Below are 19,882 nucleotides of genomic sequence, written 5' to 3'. Positions count from 1 at the left end.
AAAATCTTTAAAGATACGGTGTGTAGAATTTAGAGACATCTAGTGGTGAAGTTGCATGTTGTAGCTGAACACCCCTCACCTCACCCTCCCCTTCCATGAAAAAGAACCTGTGGTGAACTTCAGATGTCATTAAAACTCAAAATGTGTTTAGTTTGTCTTGTTTGGTTGTCACAGTTCATCTCTGCTTCACCACTCTGCACCTGCCTGCTTCAATCTGCCAATCAGACACACCCCTCTCATCAAGCCAATTCCACTCACCTGTGCTCTCGGCTCTGCTCTGGCTGCATTTAAGCCCCAGCTCCACTCTCCCTCATTGCCAGATTGTTCTCATGCTTGCACCAGACTCTCCAGCGTTTCTCTGCCTGATCTCCCGGTTTCGACCCTGCTTCTCCCCGACCATCCTGCCTGACCGAGCTCCTGGTAATCAACTCAGCCTTCCGTCCCCGACCAAGATCCTCGCCTGTCCTTTTCAGGATTCTGCCTGTCTGCTCCCGTGGCTATCCAGTGGTTACCTGATTCTGCTCTGCATAGAGAGTGTCACTCTCGTCTCCTCTGTGGCTCTAACAATAAAGTTTGTTACCAACGCTACCCGCCTGTCTTTGTGCTGCTATTGGGTCCAAACCACACCCATTACAGTGGTCGAGTGTAAAAAAACATGGCAGCCTCCATTAAGAGGGCCTGCTCCTGATGTAAATATAAAGTACTGAAATATAAAGGGCTCATTCTAGAGTAAAGAAAACAACAATTCGTAGAATTTTGATCAAACACTCTAGTGAAAACATCACTAGAGTTATTTTATATTCAAGTTCTGCCTTTCACCTTAATCTTACACATAGGACCTTTAAGCTTGTAATTGCCTGATAGCAAAGAGAATGAAGGAATTAGAGAAACAATTTGTTTCACTAGGTGGCACATAACAGCACCAGCCTACACTGACAACAGAGAGTTCCCTGGAAAGGGACAGGATTATGAGGGCTTATGACGTCTTCTGCTCTCTGGACCACCTGATTCTTCCAGAGGGAGCATCGGTCTTTTTGTCGGACTCCATCGGTTTAGATCTGAACAATATAATTCCACAGACAAACCAATTAAACCAACCCAGTTCTGTACAACAATATTTATTTATTATCAATATTATGTGTGTATGTACATTGGTCCTTCACAGAGGCAAGAGGTAAATAAAGTAGCCAAATAAATAACTGTAGATCATGTGTTTACAACTTCAATGTGAATTTAAGAAAGTCTAACACAAACAATACAGTCAAGAGGTTCAAATAAATAGTACTTACACATGACAAATATTAAGTTAAAAGTGTTACATCACATTTATTGTATATGTTTATGGTTTACAGGAATAAATAGGGTCTTGTTACCTGATGAAGTCAGTGTCTAAACACTGAAGAGTGGACTCCGATGTGAATCTGTCAAACACAGCTCAGTTGTTTCCTGTGACATTGTTATCATCAGTGTTATTGAACATTCAGATCACTTTGAGGACTAAGCTGTGCAGCTCCGCCAAGTCTATGGTCAGATGTATTGTTTTCCATTTCTAGTTCATCATTACTTCTATTTCCAAATATAAACAGTTATCACGCACCCTTTACACCTTTCAATCAATCTATAAAGCATTATTGTAATTATTGTTGACATCTGACATTTAAAAGTAACTTTTGCTGAACACTGTGGCCACCGGATGAAGTGGAGATTCAATTCTGCTGACATTCTCCAGAGTTCATGTCTGCAAACGGCTTAAAGGGATAGTTCACCAAAATGAAGATTCACTCATTATCTACTCACAGAAAAACACATAAAATGCCTCCATTCGGCTCCTGTGGTGTCATCCAAGTGTCCGCAATCCTCAACATTCAAATTTGACTTGAGAAAGCATCATTTACACCATGTTGTTAGCCTTAATGTCCTCTGTTATTCTCCTTACGGACACTTGAATGACACCGGAGTAGAGTATGGAGGCATTTTCTTTTCTTTTTCTTTTAAGAATTGTTCAGTTGTACTGGATTTGGCTGCAGCACAGTTTACCCAAAAGTGTTTTGTGGACTCAAACTGTTGACCCACCCCTCCATAGTGGTGAGTAAATAATGAATGAATTTTCATTTTGGGGGGAACTATCCCTTTAAGACTGTAGCATTAAACTTCCAAGTCTGTTGCACTGAGTTTTTTTTTTTTTTTTAATTGCACATCTATTTATAACATCCATTTACATAACTTTTTCCAAAATTACACAATATGTCCTTCGCAATTTCTCGCTTCCTGTGTCACATTTTCTTGAATTACACCAAAACAAGTGTGATTTGGAAGATGATGATTCAGAGGGAAACAAATGTTAGGGCAGCATTGTCAGGTGAGTGATCATCTGTACATAAACAGAAATCAATAGTCTTGCCCTCTAGTACACAGACTCATGTGACCCCCCCACCCCTCCCCTCCCGCGTCTTCAGTCCACCTCCTGTAGTGTCCTGTATTTGTGATGTTTGACCTTTGAGAGAGCAAAGACACGTGCACGCATCAATCCCACCACGGATGACTAAGTCTCGAGCTCACCGACACAAACACTGAGCATAGCTTACGTCACAAACACAGGCAGACAGCATCATTATCAGCAAAGAGCACAAACACACACTTGGGTGTCTCTCCTACACACAGAGGCAATATCCTCTCACTGCCAGTGTGTGCGACAGCTGGTTACGAGGCTCTGTGTTGTGGGATTGAACCACCGGTAAATGATGTGTGTAAATTGGTCTTTTATGGGACTGTGGGGGATGATGTTTCACACTCTATTTAACTCTTCATCATTGTTTGGTCAAAAAAAGCTCCATCTAATGGTAAGTGGCAGTGATTCGACATTACCAGGTACCATAAGACACTGCACAGGGAGAGAACCCCGAGCAGACAGGCTGTTGTGGAATTACACAATTGTGGTGAAGCAACTTTTAGCTGTGCGGATGTAAAATATGTTGGTTTGGGGCTGTTCAGTCCAGTTTACCGTGAAAAGTTAAGTTATTTATGAGGTTACAAATTTGTTTGAGAGGACCTCACAGTCTGTAACGGACCAGCAGGCAACAACTAGAGATATAGAACAGTGGAAACACACCAAGAAAACAGAGAAAAACCTCCAGACAAAACTAAAAGCGCCTCCATGCTGTTTGATTTTGGGCTGAAAACTCAAATTTGTGAGAGAAATGTGGAAAATCTAACGGAACGACTTTGGACATTTTTTATTGCATTCTCATAATGTTGCTGCGGCTGTGACACATCTACAAAACCCAACCAATCTGAACACAGCATGAAAGGATGCAGAATACGCTGACTGATGCAACACTGCTTACATAAGCAACATTTCTAGGTTCAGGGGGAAAATCTGTGCATACAGACACAGACACATTAAACCTCAATCTTTCTCTCACTTCACAAACACCAAGGCAAATGTTGTACTTTTTATTCCTCTACATTAAATATACACATACAGTTTCTGGATATTTTTGCAGATTCAATGTTATTGCATTTAAATTATAATATCACATTTTACAGGCCACTACATAATGAGTACCTTTACATTAAATAATATATTTTGATGCTCTGACTCATTTGTTGATTGGGTTTTTGTGCTCCCTCAGCACCATGCGAATCTAAAACGGGCGGTTTCTGAGTCATGTCCGTGCACACACAGTCCATAAAAAGGAGTGTTTATTTATTTAATATGGATTTTTATAAAGTGAAAGAACCAGGATTCTGGTGAAAGTTGTTTTTTATAAAAAATAAATGTCTGTTGATTTTAAATTATTACAAAAATGTAGCTTTAAAAAATATTACATATTTATTGCACTATTAAAAAGGCAATTCAAACACTTCAAACATGATATTCAATATATTGCATTTTCCCATTGACATCTGTTTGCTACTATACAGTGTGTTGCCCCAATGCAGCAGCATGAACTAATGGATGAGTTTGTTTTAGCACAATGTGAAGTGAACTTATATATGCCCATATGAACATGAGTGTTCAGAGTAAAAATCACTTTCATGCTGTTACCAGGAATTTGCTCCATTATGTTCTTTATACTGATAAACCAGGGAGTCAACTGATCTGGCAACAGAAATTAATGTTGTGCATTTGGACACAGTTGTTGCATAAGCTACACTGGTCTGTCTAAATATTACATAAAACTGATATTTTATCAGCCATGGCAGCGTTGTGGCTTTGTGGGTAGCAGCATGTTGGTCTACCACTTTAGAAAATGACTGGTGATACTTACTTTCTAAAAGACAGATTGATGTTAGTGGTTCAGAGGAGTGTGTCTTATCCAACTCTAACTTGGTTCAGACATTCAAGGTTTTATTCACTTCTGTGAGTACATCACTAACTCTGACCCTAGCATCATTATTAAGTTATATATATATATAACTTAATAATGATGCTTAATAATGATGATGTACATTTGTATGTATAATATATTTATATGTATGTATATATATATGTATATATACAGTATATAAACAATAAGATGCTGCATGAATTTGTGATCTTTGAACATTTACAGCATGAATATTAGGAAATTATACAAGGTATATCTAAATTTAAAGGCACTATATGTAAGGATGGTTGCTGCACTGAACAGTGCTTCTTCTTCAGGTCAGACTGGATGATCTCATGCCTCACTAATAGAAAGTAACAAGATGGGCAAACAGGTTAGCATGCTACCCGCAGATGTAACAGCAAAAAAGGACTATAGGCATTGTTTTCCATGGATGGGGACAACTCTTCATGAGTAAAGGAAAGAGGTTTGGCACAAAATTTGCAACATCAGTAAGTAAACAGCTGTTAAAGTCAACTTTGGTTCTGTGGCAACTACAGATGTGTGGATCGACTCATATGGGGTTGACTCATCCACCCATGACATCCCCGAAGGAATTCTCTTCTCCAATTTAGAGACCCTGTGATGGCCACACCAGCAGCCACACACTGAGCCACGGCAACACGGTGATAGCCTTTCATTCATCTGTTTAATCTGCTTATGTTAGGTTACACACACTCACACGTAACAGATAAATAACTGGACACGTAGGTTTTAATTTCCTACAAAATTCATTTGTTTGTGAGAATGAATTCAGTTTCCCTGAGTTACCAGCTCCTGGGGGTTGGTGCTGCAGGAGTCGTCTGGCTGGTGATCAAGAGGAGGTCCAATGGCAGCAGACAACCTTAAATGGGCTGGATTACTAATTGGACTGCACCATGTTCCTCATGATGGTGGGGAGGGACATCGTTTTAATATTTATATTTTGGTTGTTAATCTTTGACGATATTGATGTTAAATTATTTCCCCTTGGCTAATATTAGATGGCATGTTTTGTGGTTGCTGTAGTTTGTTTAAATGTAAGTGTGTCTTAGTCCTCTTTGTTTTTGAGTGGCCGGATCAGCCACTTTATACTGTATGTTTCCCCTGTGTCTCACTTGAGGAGGTCAGTTTGGTGCCTGAGTTTAGTTTAGTAAGGTTAAGGTGACATTTTAATTTTTTCCTTTTTGTTAATAAAGACAAAGATATATTTTTATTTAACTAACTATGTCTCTCGTTCAACTGCCCTATGTCAACCACCCAAACCCATCCACTATGAATCAGAGAGGTTTACAATCTGCACATCACTACGAGCAACATCCAGAAACTTTAGTCACTAAATGATCACGTTGTCCGCCTCAAAGAAATACCACTGACAATACAAATATGCTCCTAAATAAGATCAAAATCATTGGGCAGCAGTACCATAAGAAACCAACCAACCTATTCAAACAAATATGAGATGTAATACAATCATTTTTAGGATGTGTCCTGAGTTTACACTCAGGGTCACCACAATGTCATAGTTATAAGACAGTGTAAAATATATAAATTAATTAAAATGACTCAGAGATTGCGACCTATGTCTCAGGCCTCCCATAGATTTGTCTCTTTATAAAACACATCATTCCACTGTAATATGATGATACTGTATGAGCAGTGGCCAGCTCCGAGTGTGAGTCACATTCTGTTGGCCCTGCAGTCCAAGGGCCTGAACCCGGCAGCAGCGGCAGCAGCACCAGCCGTCCAGATAGGGCCTGACAGGCTGAAATGAAACACACAGATAGGGAAGTGGCAGCCAGGCAGACAGGAGCCAGTCTCTCATGGGTGCTGGAGATTAGGCTGGCTCCTACTTCACATTCCCCAGCGAACAGAGCACCAGGGGCGTGTTCCAGCCTTCCAAACCCTTTCTTCCCCTCTATCTGCTCACTGTGTACACTGGCATGTTTCTGGGAGAAGTCCACTGAGGCGGACTTGTAATAGAAGGGGAGAAAGTTCACATTTTTTCTGATGACGTAGGGACTGAGGCCCACCCCGCAGTCTGCCAAAGGTCTGCGAAAGGCCTGTGGTAGAAAACGATGATTCATTTGAAAAGAACACATCCATCAGTGGAAAAACACAATTACAGATCAATTTAAGTCCAGAATGAGTTATCAGTGAATTGACATAAATGTGATGAAAAGGGGTTATCCATCTCAAGACAGCATGAACGTACACCACATTAACATGGCTTGAAGAAAACAGCATTGTATAAAATAGCATAGGAGGGTTTTTCACATATTGACTAAGTGAGGAGAAACATTCATTTTCTGATCATGTTAGTTATTCAGTTTTTCTTCACAGGAAAGCTCTCCAACTCCCCTTAGCTGACGTCTCTGAATCCACAGTTTAAACATCGATTTGTTTGACATGACGCCACAATATCCACACTGATCACCAATCACTGATCACTAATACTTTTCTTAAATAAGTAAAATCTTTTTCGTCTTTGCTGCACATTTATTTATTCAGTCATTCAGCTCGTCCTCACTCCGCTCGCTCTCTCTCTCTCTCTCTCGCAGTGACACACACCGACTCACATGCTCACTTGGGACACATGCGTGAACTCAGGCTGTAAACTAATGCAATGTATGAAGACTCGGAGGAGGTGGCAGTTGGCAGTGCACCTATAAAACTCTAACACTGACAGAGCTGGAATAACTTTTTTACAGTCAGGAAGCTAACAGACACTATACTGCGTCCCCTAGGCCAACGCTGTGCTCAGTGACGGAAATGTATTATGGTGTGTCATATTTACAATGGTCCGTGTATTTAAGTTGTATTATATACTCGGCAGCAATGATGTACGAGGAGCATTTTATATTTGTATGTATGTAAGTATGTAAAATATATTATAGATATTCTAAAGCATTTGATACAGAAACAAACCTGCACAAGAGGTGGTTAGTTACTACACTTAATCTTACCCTAAAATTACCTTAAAATATCACCAAGTGTTATGATTTACATTATGGAGATGTAGTCCCCATAATATGACTGTGTAATGAGATGTAGGTCTCCACAAGAGCCAAACACACACACAGTCGTGTCTCCATAACTTCAGAGGACGTTACATTAATTCTCTGGAGATTTATTCTAATCTAAACATAACCTTAACCTTTCCTTAATCCAACGCTAACCTTAAAACGGTGGTGTGTGACTGTGTAAACAGATACAAGACCCCACAATATTAGTAAAACCTGGAACACACACACTCCACACGTCCAGCCACAGAGGACCTGAACGTACTCCCTCTTTATGGGAACACAGTCTTCTGAAATCGAACACAGCTCAGATCTACATCCGAGCACAGACTCCTCTGCCAGTCTTCTCCTGCACCATCATCATCATCATCCTCTCCGAGCTGGTTCAACATGTCTCTGCTAACTGCTCTTTATGTCTTGGGATTGGTTTGAGTTGATAACGCTTTACTTGGTGATGGATGAAGACTGTGGAGACCTTATCTGGTGATCATAACATCAATTTGCACCACTGACAAGAAATTAGAGAAAAGACACACACACACACACACACAGACACACACAACTTTAGTTTGTTCTCTCATAGACAATAAATACCATTGGAGAATTCCTAACTTATCTTTGCAGGCATGTGAATGTAAAATGAAGATAGAGGCTGGAATTCCATTCCAGCTCAAAGAATGCAGCTGTAAAGGACAGTGGCGTCCCATTAGCGAGTGATCAAAGTTAAAAGGCATTTGTAGAGACAATGCCTCCCTGGTGGATTGGCCTATCAGTCCATCCACAGAAACATTACCAAAATCCGACACTAACAGCAGATAGCCTGCCTGCAATGGGAATGTGGTGCGTTAGCGGATCAGAGATTTTATTGACATAACCACAGACTGACCGGGGGGAGCTGCAACAGAGCCACGGGCCCCACAACGCACAGCCGTGTGGAGCGGCATGATGGACTGTGAAAATGAGGCTGTGGCGGAGCAGGCCTTCACCAATCACCTCATTCATAAGGTCGCTATCTGACTCGCGTACTGAGAGACGAGAATTACTCCAGTGCTAAGCCATCTTGTCGACTTTTTCTCCAGGGTGAAAGATTGAGGTTAGAAGTAGCATGTGGTGCACACAGAGTTTATGATGGAGGGAACAGAACGAAAAATGTACGAGGATCAATTGAAAGCCCTTGTATTCTTGTACATGTGTATTATAACTGATGAGGGACAGCCAACAGTCATTACTGGTCTCATTTTTTTTTTGACAAATTTGTCTTCACCTCCCTTTTTTTGTCGTGTCATATTATGGCATTACGGTAGCAACTGTATTTTTCTGAACAACCCCAAATGATTGTAGTGTTCTGCTGTGTTCATTCAGATTTAAATCCTAACATTTATAAGCAGTATATAAGGAATCCTAGTTTACAAGACACTATAATGTAGTTGTAAGCAGCGAGGGGTATTTTGTTGTATTAACAAATCACATTCAAGGAGAAGCAAAGATTTTTATCAGTCAGCAGGTAGAGGTAGAATATATGTGCGAATGAAAAATCTTTCAGCTTAAAAGTTAGGAGATAAATTGTGAAAACACCTTTCAAAATAAAGTTTGGTAGAGGTATTCCATTTTGACTTGAGGTGTACTTTCTTAGCCATTTTCAGACCTGGAATATGTAATATTGCTGGCTTCGTTAATGATCCTTACATAACACTGTTAAAGAATAAACCATGGTACACACGTGATATTTGGCAATCTAACCCCACGACACTGGGCCGTACAGAAAGTTACCGGTTATCTTGTCCTCACCCAGAATCTCTAATCTTAGCAACAGAGCAATTTGCAGCCATTTTTTCAAAATAACTTTGCTTGTATTTATTTTTTTCCCTTACACTGTTCTATGAACTTTGAAAATAAATGAGTGCACTGGGAAATCACCCAGTAGAGCAGATAACTACCAGGGCCAAACAATCCTACATGTATGCGTCAGGCTCTTATAAATATGTAAAAACAGCATACACACATGAGTAATATCAATCCTCTCATCTGTGAATAAGCATATTTCCCAAAATGTCCAACAGTTCCTTTGAAAGCCTTTGTGGGTCTTTGGAAAATGGACTTTGAATAGCATTGTTGTTGTTCTGAATACCTCTGCAGGCTGACACACTTTTGAACAATCCAGTGATTTACAGAAGTGCTAACTGGAGCTGTGGAGGTAAAAAGCCGCTCTAGAAAAATAATCTATCATCAAAAAAAATGTCTGATAGCAAAGTGTTCCCAGTCTGACGTCTTGTAAGTTTATCTGCTCACAAAAATTTCCAGACCCTGCACTCGTGCAAACTTTGCATTTCCCAGCAGGTATGAGGCTCTGCTGTGTGCGGTGTTAAACGCGTTCCTCTTGGTGACACAAGTTTGCTCGACTTTGTCTATTCAGCACCAAATCATCAGCTGCTTCCTATCACTAAGGTGATCCCATGAATGGAGAGCACAGTCACATATGTTGTTTGTGTGTGTGGGAGACAGAAAGGTCATGGCTGAGGAGGATCCTGCACAGTGATGTGACTCAGCCTCATCCTGTCCTCTGTCTGTAAACAGTGGGAGGATCCACCTTTACTTTAGCAAATGTTTTGAAGCACTGATCATTTCTAAAATCATAATGCACTTTTTATTAATTGCAATTGTTCACTATCAGTGATATGGATAAACTGTGGCAATCAGGTGCTAATAGATGAGCCTTTAATCACTGAAATATGCTCCATGGTATCCAGGCCTGACTTAAAGGTTATAAATGTGATGGTGATGAAGTTACTCTCATTACTGATTAGAATGAAGGGTCGAGATAAGGAGACAAAAACATTATCTCACCTACAGAGGATCTACCTGTGCAGTGATACATGTTGTAATTTGAGAAGATGTTTACATGACGCTGCTGCTTCAGGCCCATAAATGTTGGGCCATTAAAAACTGCTTTTCATTTGATTTATTATTCACTTTTATTTACTCTCATTCTAACGCAATTCAAAAGAAAGGAGGCCCCGTGACGTCTGTTGAAATCAGATTAAAAACTGTGTGTGCAGTAGTGAAAGTAAGATCTGTCGGGATTTGATTTTAATTTCATCCACTTTAAAAAATCTGACGGTGTCAAAAACCGAGTGCGATTTAACAAGGCCACATTATCGAACACGCGACGACATCATTTTCTGCTGTGATAATAATTAAAATGGCACAAATACTGAGCAGATATCTGCACAAATACTGAGCAGATATCTGCACAAATACTGAGCAGATATCTGCACAAATACTGAGCAGATATCTGCAGGCAGCAGCTGCTTCACAAAGTCACCGGGGATCACACGAACAGACTCCTTTAGTTTGAAAAATAAAATAAGAGGGATTCATTCATTTTCCGTGTCGTTAAAAACACCTTTTAATGGAAAATAAGCTCAGTTAAATGTGGAATACATATGAAGAGGCTCGAAATTTGTTTTAAAATATTGTCTTTAATTTCTTTTGGCGTCACTGCTCGTTTACATTTCCTGCCAAATGAAAACAAATGTCAAGATATCAATTATACGAATATTTTATATGTGATATATAATTATTATTATTTGCTAAAATACCAAATCGTTTATTCATGTAAAATATATTAAATTATCAAATTTAAAAATACAATTAAATCGAATCAAAGTGTAAATGTGTAAATGATTAATATTGTATTGACGGCCCTGTTTATTATGTTGGTGCTATTTTAATTCTAATTTAATGTTTGGGTTATTTTGGCCTCAGTGTTATATCTGCTCAGTGATTCCTGAGGCTCTGTGGCGCAGAGCAGTGACACGCTGTCACTTGCTTGTGTTTCTTATCGGACAGAAAACTTTACAGAGAACTCACACACTTTTATATCACCATAAAATACTGAATGCTAACTCTCTCTTCAGTGCGTTTTTTGTTTTACATCCCATTCAGAGTGGTCCATAGGCAGGAACCACAAATACCACATGACCGTAAACAACAATGGTTCGGTCCAGTTTGATTTCACTTGAATTTATTTTATTAGTCAGTGGCCTTAAGATGCATCATAATCATCAAATGCCATTCACATTCATTTTACGTAGCAATGAAATTTATGACATAATAAAACTTGGAATATGATTTTCTGATTGTTTTTTATAGATATATCTAATAATAAACCACATAACATGAAATATATTTTTTTCCTGTTGCATCAAATCAACCTTTTTATCTGTTATAGGTTTGCAGTGGCAGCTAAATAGCGCCTGAATAATACACCTATGTATCCGCATATATGTTTTGGATTAAATTTGTCCTTTATGACCCATTTAAATCACTGAGTTTAAAACGCAGCTAATTGTGACTACAGTTTTTTTTTTTCCTCTGCACCCCTCAGTCCTCAGCTCGGGGCCCTCTCCTCCCCTCGCAGGTACCCAGGAGCCCTCCCTCCTTCCCTCCTCTCCTCCCTCCCCACCTTGGGCCTACCTCGGAGGAGCAGACAGCGTCACGTGTCTCTTTTTTTTTTCCTCCCGTACAAAATTTCCAGTAGGGGAGCGAATAGGAGCACACCCATATCAGCAATTATCAGCGACAGCAACTATCTCCAGATATACCGACAGGAAGAGAACCACCGGAGCAGGACAAGACAAAAAAAACAAGTTGCAGATTTCCAGTTATCCAGTTAACAGGGAGCCGCAACTTTTACGCACCAAAGTTGGAGAGAGTTGGAGAGGCTCCGCTGCGCGCTCCCTGCGTCCGTCTCCATCTGAGCGAGTGACAGGGTTTTTCTGCTGCGCTCCTGTGCTGAGGTCTGGAGGACCGGACTGCTTTATCGCCCCGACCGTCCTTATCTGGTGAGATAATGGCACTGAGAGCCCTTGGAAAGAAACGCTGTTCCTCCTGCGCAGCAAAGCGCTTTTATCAAGCTTTTATGTGATTCAAGTTGCTATTGATGGAAATGTTGCGCTGCAGATATGGAGGGGAGCCCTCGCTATCTGTTGTGTTGTTTGGTTTCCGTTATGGTTGTGATTTAATGAGGAGCCGCAGGATATCTGCGCCCTCTGATAGTCGCCTCTATCTGAGGGGACGGATATCAGCGACCATTGATGTCGTTTTAATCAATTTCATGTCAGTGATACAGGTGAAATATGACTGATGATGCTGAGAGATTGATGAAGCTTCTCAGGCCTGTTTTAATCATGGCTGAGCCTGCAGAATAAATGTAACTCACTAGAAATGTTCCTGAAATGTATAGATTCAAATGAAAAGTTGAAACTTTACCACACTTGAAGAACTTGAGTCTCTCAATGCCTCGATTTATATCTTTATTTTTTCACAGGACAGGACTCTCCGCAACATTAATCCTAGCCCCGTGTTCTCAAAGACACAGAAATAATCATCAAGTGGCAGCGTCTTTACGCACGGACAACACCACCTCCACGGGATCGATCTAAGACATCCTCCATTATTTTTCCACATCCCTGCAGGACGTCAACGCAGTGAAAATGTACCAAAGCCAGTCCCCTTACGCGCACGACACCGGGAATTACATCCACCCCTCGGCCAGCTCCCCGGTCTACGTCCCCACAACCAGAGTCCCGGCGATGCTGCCCACCCTGTCCTACCTGCAGACGTGCGACTCGCCTCACCAGTCCCACCACAGCCTCGGCGGGCACCACGGCTGGCCCCAGTCCGGCGCGGACAGCTCCTCTTTTACGCCCGGCAGCCCTCACCCCCATCACGGCTTGTCCTACTCGCACAGCCCGCCGGTCAGCAGCAACACGGGCCGGGACGTGACCTACCAGAGCCCGCTGGTTCTCGGAAACGGCGCGCGGGCAGATCAGTACGGAGGCGCCCTGATGCGCTCGGTCGGAGGCTCCTACTCCAGCCCTTACGCCTACGTGAGTCCGGAGATGGCGACGTCCTCCTGGACACCGGGGCCCTTCGAGAGCGGGGTGATCAGTCTGCAGGGCCGGCAGGGCGCTCTGTCCGGGAGAATTTCCAGTCTGGGTGAGCATGGGCCTCCAACACTTCTTCTAACTGACCATAAAGTGAACACTAAATCATGAGACCGAATTGATTGTGTTACTAGAATTTTTTTTTCATGAAAAAACAGAGCAGAATTAGAAGTGAAACATTTTTAATCACAAAAACATTTATCAGTTTATCCGGTTATGAATTATTGTTTTATAATTCAGTATTTAAATCCGTTGTTTAAACTGTAACAATCAGAGCAACACATCTCAAATTATTTATCCAGGTACCATGAAATATTCAAATTTCAAACAAAAAATATAATTTTGAAATCCAATTATCCCTGAAGGAGGAACATTATGTGTTTATAACCTGGCTGTACCTTGTAATTTAATCATTGAGGTTTCGTTGTGCAGGCCCGGGTCGTTTGGTTGTTATTTATTACAGGAGGTGGTAGAGAAAAGGGCCTTTAACAGTGAATGGCAGCGGACAAGATTATCCACGTTAGTTTTAGACAATACACATTCTTTGTCCTTAAAACTAACGATGAATTCAAAATGTTAATTTAATCCCGAGCGGTTTGGATGACAGGGTTCAATACACACGGGCTGAAGAAAAAGATCCATTGACTCGACAATGAGTGCAGTTATCACCTTGATCAGACAGTGAGGGTCTCTACCTGCAGACCCTCGTTTGTTAACCACGTGGAGAGGCGTTTGAAGTCAGTGATGAAGAGAGGAAAGAGCAGTCTGGAGTTTGTATTAATGAAGAGGCTTGTTTCATCTGCGTGATGATGTGACACCTCTCAGAGTCTGGACACATTAATGACATCATCATTTCTGTCTCTCTCGTCGCCTCTTGGTTGAATGAGGGGATCGATTGAGGGACATATCCACAGCTCAGGGCCCAACATGCAGCAGACGCACAATACACAGCGCTGCTGCATTGTGGTTCGTGGTGCATTATCAGTGTGGCTGCAGCAGCCACGACTGTCGCCTATCATTCTTACACTGTTTCATATTGTCTTTAAAGTTTAAAGACTAACGAGGCATTTTCTATCGAGTCCATTTTATTCTATTTACATTCTTTGCGATCCTATTTCTATTTTCTTTGCTATATTTATTTAGATGATATGCTTTATTCTATTTATTTCATCCTTTATGTGAACTTATTTGGCTCAGTAAAAATAAAATCATAAACAGTAAGAAAAAGAAACACAATCACAAGTTCAGCAACTTCTCTCTCTCTCTCTCTCTCTCTCTCTCTGTCTCTCTCTGTCTCTCTCTCTAAATGGAGGGATTAGGAATTTGGGGGTAATTAAATGCCAGGAGTCCGTCGTGTGTCAGAGCTGTGATGGATTGATTGGGGGGGGGGGGGGGACCCCGGGATCCTCCAAGCTGATAACACCCCCCACCCCCTCTCTCTCTAAACAAGACTCCTCCATCACATAGTCTTTCTCCCCATTGATTCTTTTTTTTTTTTTGAGAGGGGGGGGGGGGTAAATTCCTTCCTTGGCTATTTTTCATTGCATTGGCCCCTGTAGTTTTAAAAGATCAGAAGACAATCGTTAATGAATAAAGGTGATTAACATGTTTGAACTTAAATGATCATTATATATGTATATATTATATATATATTTATATATATATATATGTGTGTGTGTGTGTGTGTGTGTGTGTGTGTGTAGTTCAATTGAGGGTCTCTCCAGTGATGGTGGGGATTCAAAGGCTTGGTATAATCCAGTGATTGTTGTCTCTCAGAACTGATGGACGACATGCAGTGCGAGGGGAGGGAGTGCGTCAACTGCGGCTCCGTGTCCACGCCGCTGTGGCGCAGAGACGGCACCGGCCACTACCTGTGTAACGCCTGCGGCCTGTACCACAAGATGAACGGCATCAACAGGCCGCTCATCAAACCGCAGAAACGACTGGTAAGACCCGAGGAGGAGGAGGAGGAGGAGGAGGAGGAGGAGGACAGCGAGAGAATATATAAATACAGTTCACACACTTTACAGAACCAAGTTAATCTTAATCACTGATAGTTTCAGTTTGCCATCAAGAACAATTCTTACATATAAATCAATAAAATATAAACAAAGATAAATAGCAGAGGAATCATTCTACATCTTTTTTATCATTGTTCTTAAAGAACGTTTTTTTTAGAAGGATACTACTTCTGTGTTTGACTCTTTTGAATGTAAAGCATGCAAATACTTATTACCACTGTAAAAAGAAGGAGCTAAGAATTAAATAACACTGTCTAATAAGGGGGAAAGGACACATATTTGCTTATATTGTGAGGTGAATGTTAAATTATTTGTTAATGGTGTGTCTTGGTACCCAATAATTTACTCAAGCAGTGTAGGTTTAATTAATTCCATTAATATTTCTATTTTAAGCTTGTGCTCACTAAATTCCATGCTGCTCTGTCTGTAGACAGCTTGAGTTAAGATTTAAATCTCGAGTTTGTATGATTAAATGTGAATTTAGAGTGTGTTTACATGTAACATTCAAGTGCATCTTAATAATAATGTAGAATATATAATATAGTAATAATAATAATATCTTTTAAATGTGAATGATAACATTGTGGACTTATGAGCTCAGAGCAGTTCTGCCTTTGTATACATTTCTCACAGTTGAGTCAATGATAAAAAAGGTGTCTCTATATTATTTGCCCTGTGTATTTAATGTTAAACTACCACTCAGGTCCAAGCAGCTCATATCTTATTTGTGGTTAGAGGGCATTTAGAAAATGAGGATCGAACCAGCTGTTGTTGGTCATGTTGCAAAGGGGTGTCAAGGCTCCGCACCTGAATATTTCCCAGGAACTTTCCTCTCCACAGCAGCTGTGAGAGTGTTGTCCTGCACTTTCTCTCCACGACTGGGCTGTTTTCTCTGTTTTTATTTGTCCTGCAGTGACCTTGCCCTTGAACGGGCCGTTTTTAGACGAGGCTCTCCAGAGCAACGTGACTCTGTGCTGCTCCGTGGGGCTTTTCCTCCACACTTGTTGTGCGAAACCAAGCTGATAGTCACACTATGGTGTTAGAAAGAAAGACATTTTTATGTTGTCTTCAAAGGTTGTCCAACTCGTGAGTTATTAGGTTTGTTTTGAATGGCTATGCTGTTCCAAACAGCACACTGACTTTCTGCAATTCATTCTGAAAGTGAGGGGAACAGTTTATCAAAATTAGAGTGAGTCCGTTTCTGACAGCACTTTTCTGATTAGGATTCCAGTGAACAAAAATCACTCAAATGATATGCTTCCTCCTCTGTACCTGCAGCAGACCACACCCCGCCGAGCCGGCCTGTGCTGCACTAACTGCCACACCAGCACCACCACACTGTGGAGGCGCAACGCAGAGGGAGAACCTGTGTGTAACGCCTGCGGCCTCTACATGAAGCTGCATGGGGTAGGTCACACCACAGAGTTTGATACATGGATTTTGATATTTTGCATCTGCTCTGCTTCACTTTTCTCCTCTGCCGCACTCCCACACTGACCTGCTCCACTAGAAATACGCAGTGGGGAACAGGTCACTATTTGTGCAGTGTGAAACCTCTCCAAGGGCATTGTGGGTGGGGAGATTGTGTGGGTTGTCATGACAATGTGGCCTCTGTTGTATCAGGGATTGGGAGTAACACTCAAACGACGTGTGTTATTTTAACTCCCTACAGGTGCCCAGACCTCTGGCCATGAAGAAAGAGAGCATTCAAACAAGGAAGCGCAAACCCAAGTTGCCTAAGAATAAAACATCCACAGGTAGGACAAACACACAGAGAGAATGTAGCGTGCAGTGACTCGACACAAATCCTTCTGAAAATTGTAATGGTAGATAACTGAAGGGTCTCAATGTATTATTGTAATGGGCTTGTCATTTTTCAGTCTAATAACTCATTTGCCTGTTGTTTTGATGCTTTAGGAGGATCAGCCACCTCTGACAGCGGCTCGCCAACGCCCCTGTCAGTCTCCGAACATGCCTCCACCATCAAGAGTGAACCCAGCATGGCCCCGTCACCCTACGCTGGACAGACGGTCTCATCCGCCTCTCAGGTAAATGCTCTTTACCATACAGAGAAAGGAGAAGAAACCTTGAGCAAACCACAAGCAAAGTCGCTAACTTAGTCACTGAGGGCTGCTGCTCGCTAGAGGATAATCAGGCCAATCTTTGACCCGATGTGCTTGTTCTGACCAGAGGTCAGTCAGTGCTGATTATCTGCCCAATCCTAAAGTGTGAGGGGTTTACAAAATAATCTGAATGCTATGATTGAGTTGGAACCTCCCCGATCTGGAATGGGCTCTCCATAATCTGCAAATCGCCATATCACACACTTTACATAGTAAGGTGGAGACCTTACAAAATAATAGAGAAACCCAACAGTTCACAAAATGAACACTTGGCGGCTGTGGAGGGAGAAAAAAACCCTTTCACGGGTTATAAGGGTTATTCATATGTTAATGTTTCCCATAGTTAAACTCAAAGTATTACATTTTTGAATGGATGAACCTGTAAATTTGGAATTCTTCTGCAAGATGTTTTGAATCCTACTATGACCAATAACCCCAGTGACATTTGCGGAGCAGTAGAAGGCATTATGCAGACTTTGCAGAAGTCCATTCTATGTGTAAAAATTAGTGAGGTGCCAACTGTTGTTGGTGGTTTGTAATGATCCTGCATTCTGCAGTTTGTCAAAATTAAAATGTTGTTTTCCTCCCGTGCAGACGACTTCTCAGCTGGACAGCACAGGACCAGGACATGTGGACATTAAATATGAAGATTATCCCTTTACCCCGACCTCCATGGCCCCACAGAACTCCTGGTGCGCTCTGTCCCAAGCTTGAGCAGCCTCGACCGACCAGGCTGCTGTGCACCGACAGTACACAACTCACTTTGGCTTGGGCACGGAGGCCATCGTTCCGCCCTGCAGCTGTCCCTCGTGATTCTGGGGCTGTGGAGAAACAGTGTTGTATAAGCCCCAAATGGCTTATGCGGTGTCTGATGGCGACATGTGTTCACACTCACTTGACGTGAGGACATCTGATCTGCTAGCTATGTTATAAACTCTACTGTGTCACGGTGGCGCCGGTGAATGAAGGGGCTCAACAGAGTTCACCTGGACCGAACTTTAACTCAACCAGGACACAGGACACCTGGACAGCAGCTTTACAAAATGACGAGTGCAGCTCGGTGGCTCAACTGGAGCAAAGATCCCAGTCGAGGCAGGACCTGACGCCTGTTCTCCTGAACTCACGTCCAGCAGCCTCGGCACCACGACAAGAACTACCTATAACTAAAAGAAATCTCTATTTTGGGAGAAACATTGCACCAAATATAATGATGTGAAGACAATCAAGGGGAATGTAAAAATACGGTATCTCCTCTTTTAAATGTTATTTTTATTTTCACTTCTGCCATCGCTTTCTGGGGTGCATTAACGAGAAACACAGTCAACGTCTTACTATCATCGCAGAAAGAAAACCATAAAATGGAGAGAAAATACCCCTTTTATTGCTGTTGAACGTGTCTCATTACCAGCGTGTAGATGATTAACTTTTATGGGTGCATTATTTATGTTGAGATAAGGACAGTTAAAGTCACGGTGGACACTGAAACCAGCCAGTTATAACCCTCTGCTCGCTGTTGAGTTGTATGGCCCTCCAGCTATCATCATATGCGTGACTTGCTTTAGAGGGATACAGCAGATATGAACTGCACCATGCTAGATTCGTTTGTAAATCAGGACCAGTCGTTGTGGCTACATATCAGTTTATCGTTTCATATCGTTAACATTTGAGATGAATGAAAGAGCGAGAAATGATTCTGTTCATATTAATCTAATTTTATTGTCTGTATGTTGCCAACATGTAAGGGAATTTTATTGTTGTACTGTTCTTAAGATCTCTCTGCTTTCTCTTTTGTTTTCAATGCTCTTTGGAATCTGTTCAGGTTAATAAACTGATTCACATTTTAAATGATTGATTAATGAGAAACTATTTTTGACTCTAACTGTTCAGGGGATAGATTTTTAGTCAGCACCTCCCTTAATGTCTGATGCACTGTCGAAGCAACACTAACACTTCAGCACCCTTGTCAGCACCAAATATGTTCATATGAATGGATTATAAACTGGATTAACATTTTCCATGAGATGAAAGGGGATGGTGGTAATTATCTGAAATATTAATTGCATAGTGATAGTTTGTGTTATTACTATTACAACCACACAAGCATTTGTCCATTGTTTTAGTTTTATAGTTCAACTTCTTATCCATATTTCTTAGCTTTTAACCATTTAAACCAATGTCCATTTTACTTATCAATCCCAACCCTTTTTCTGTTCATTTAAGCAACACACCCCTTGCTCTATATTCAGTGAAATCCCTTCTGCTGTATATATTTTTTATTTTCACTGTCTTATCTACTGAGCATGTTTGTGCATTTGTACGTAACATATAGTCAAGATACATTTGCTCGCACTGATTTAAACTCAAGTGTACACAGACGTGTGTGTGTGTGTGTGTGTGTGTGTGTGTGTGTGTGTGTGT

The 19,882-nt window shown here is 41.3% G+C and overlaps 1 protein-coding gene across 3 annotated transcripts; it reads left to right on the top strand.

Moving 5' to 3' along the window:
- The first annotated feature begins 11,925 nt into the window (after positions 1-11,925).
- Positions 11,926-19,316, top strand: gata5 (GATA binding protein 5). Of its 3 annotated transcripts, none has more exons than XM_020088704.2 (7): positions 11,926-12,216; positions 12,702-13,372; positions 15,097-15,266; positions 16,620-16,748; positions 17,014-17,098; positions 17,259-17,389; positions 18,059-19,316. In XM_020088704.2, exons 2-7 carry the CDS (start codon positions 12,868-12,870, stop codon positions 18,176-18,178), a joined length of 1,140 nt encoding a protein of 379 aa, XP_019944263.1. In that variant the 5' UTR covers positions 11,926-12,216; positions 12,702-12,867; the 3' UTR covers positions 18,179-19,316. The 3 variants fall into 3 exon arrangements, with proteins under 3 accessions (XP_019944263.1, XP_019944264.1, XP_019944265.1); XM_020088705.2 differs by having other exon boundaries at positions 11,963-12,216; positions 12,707-13,372; XM_020088706.2 differs by lacking the exon at positions 11,926-12,216 and adding an exon at positions 12,311-12,584.
- The last annotated feature ends 566 nt before the right edge of the window (positions 19,317-19,882 follow it).

This window comes from Paralichthys olivaceus, chromosome 6, assembly GCF_024713975.1.
Source record: "Paralichthys olivaceus isolate ysfri-2021 chromosome 6, ASM2471397v2, whole genome shotgun sequence".
In the NCBI taxonomy this organism is placed as follows: Eukaryota; Metazoa; Chordata; class Actinopteri; order Pleuronectiformes; family Paralichthyidae; genus Paralichthys; species Paralichthys olivaceus.
This window is presented reverse-complemented; position numbering and strand designations above follow the sequence as displayed.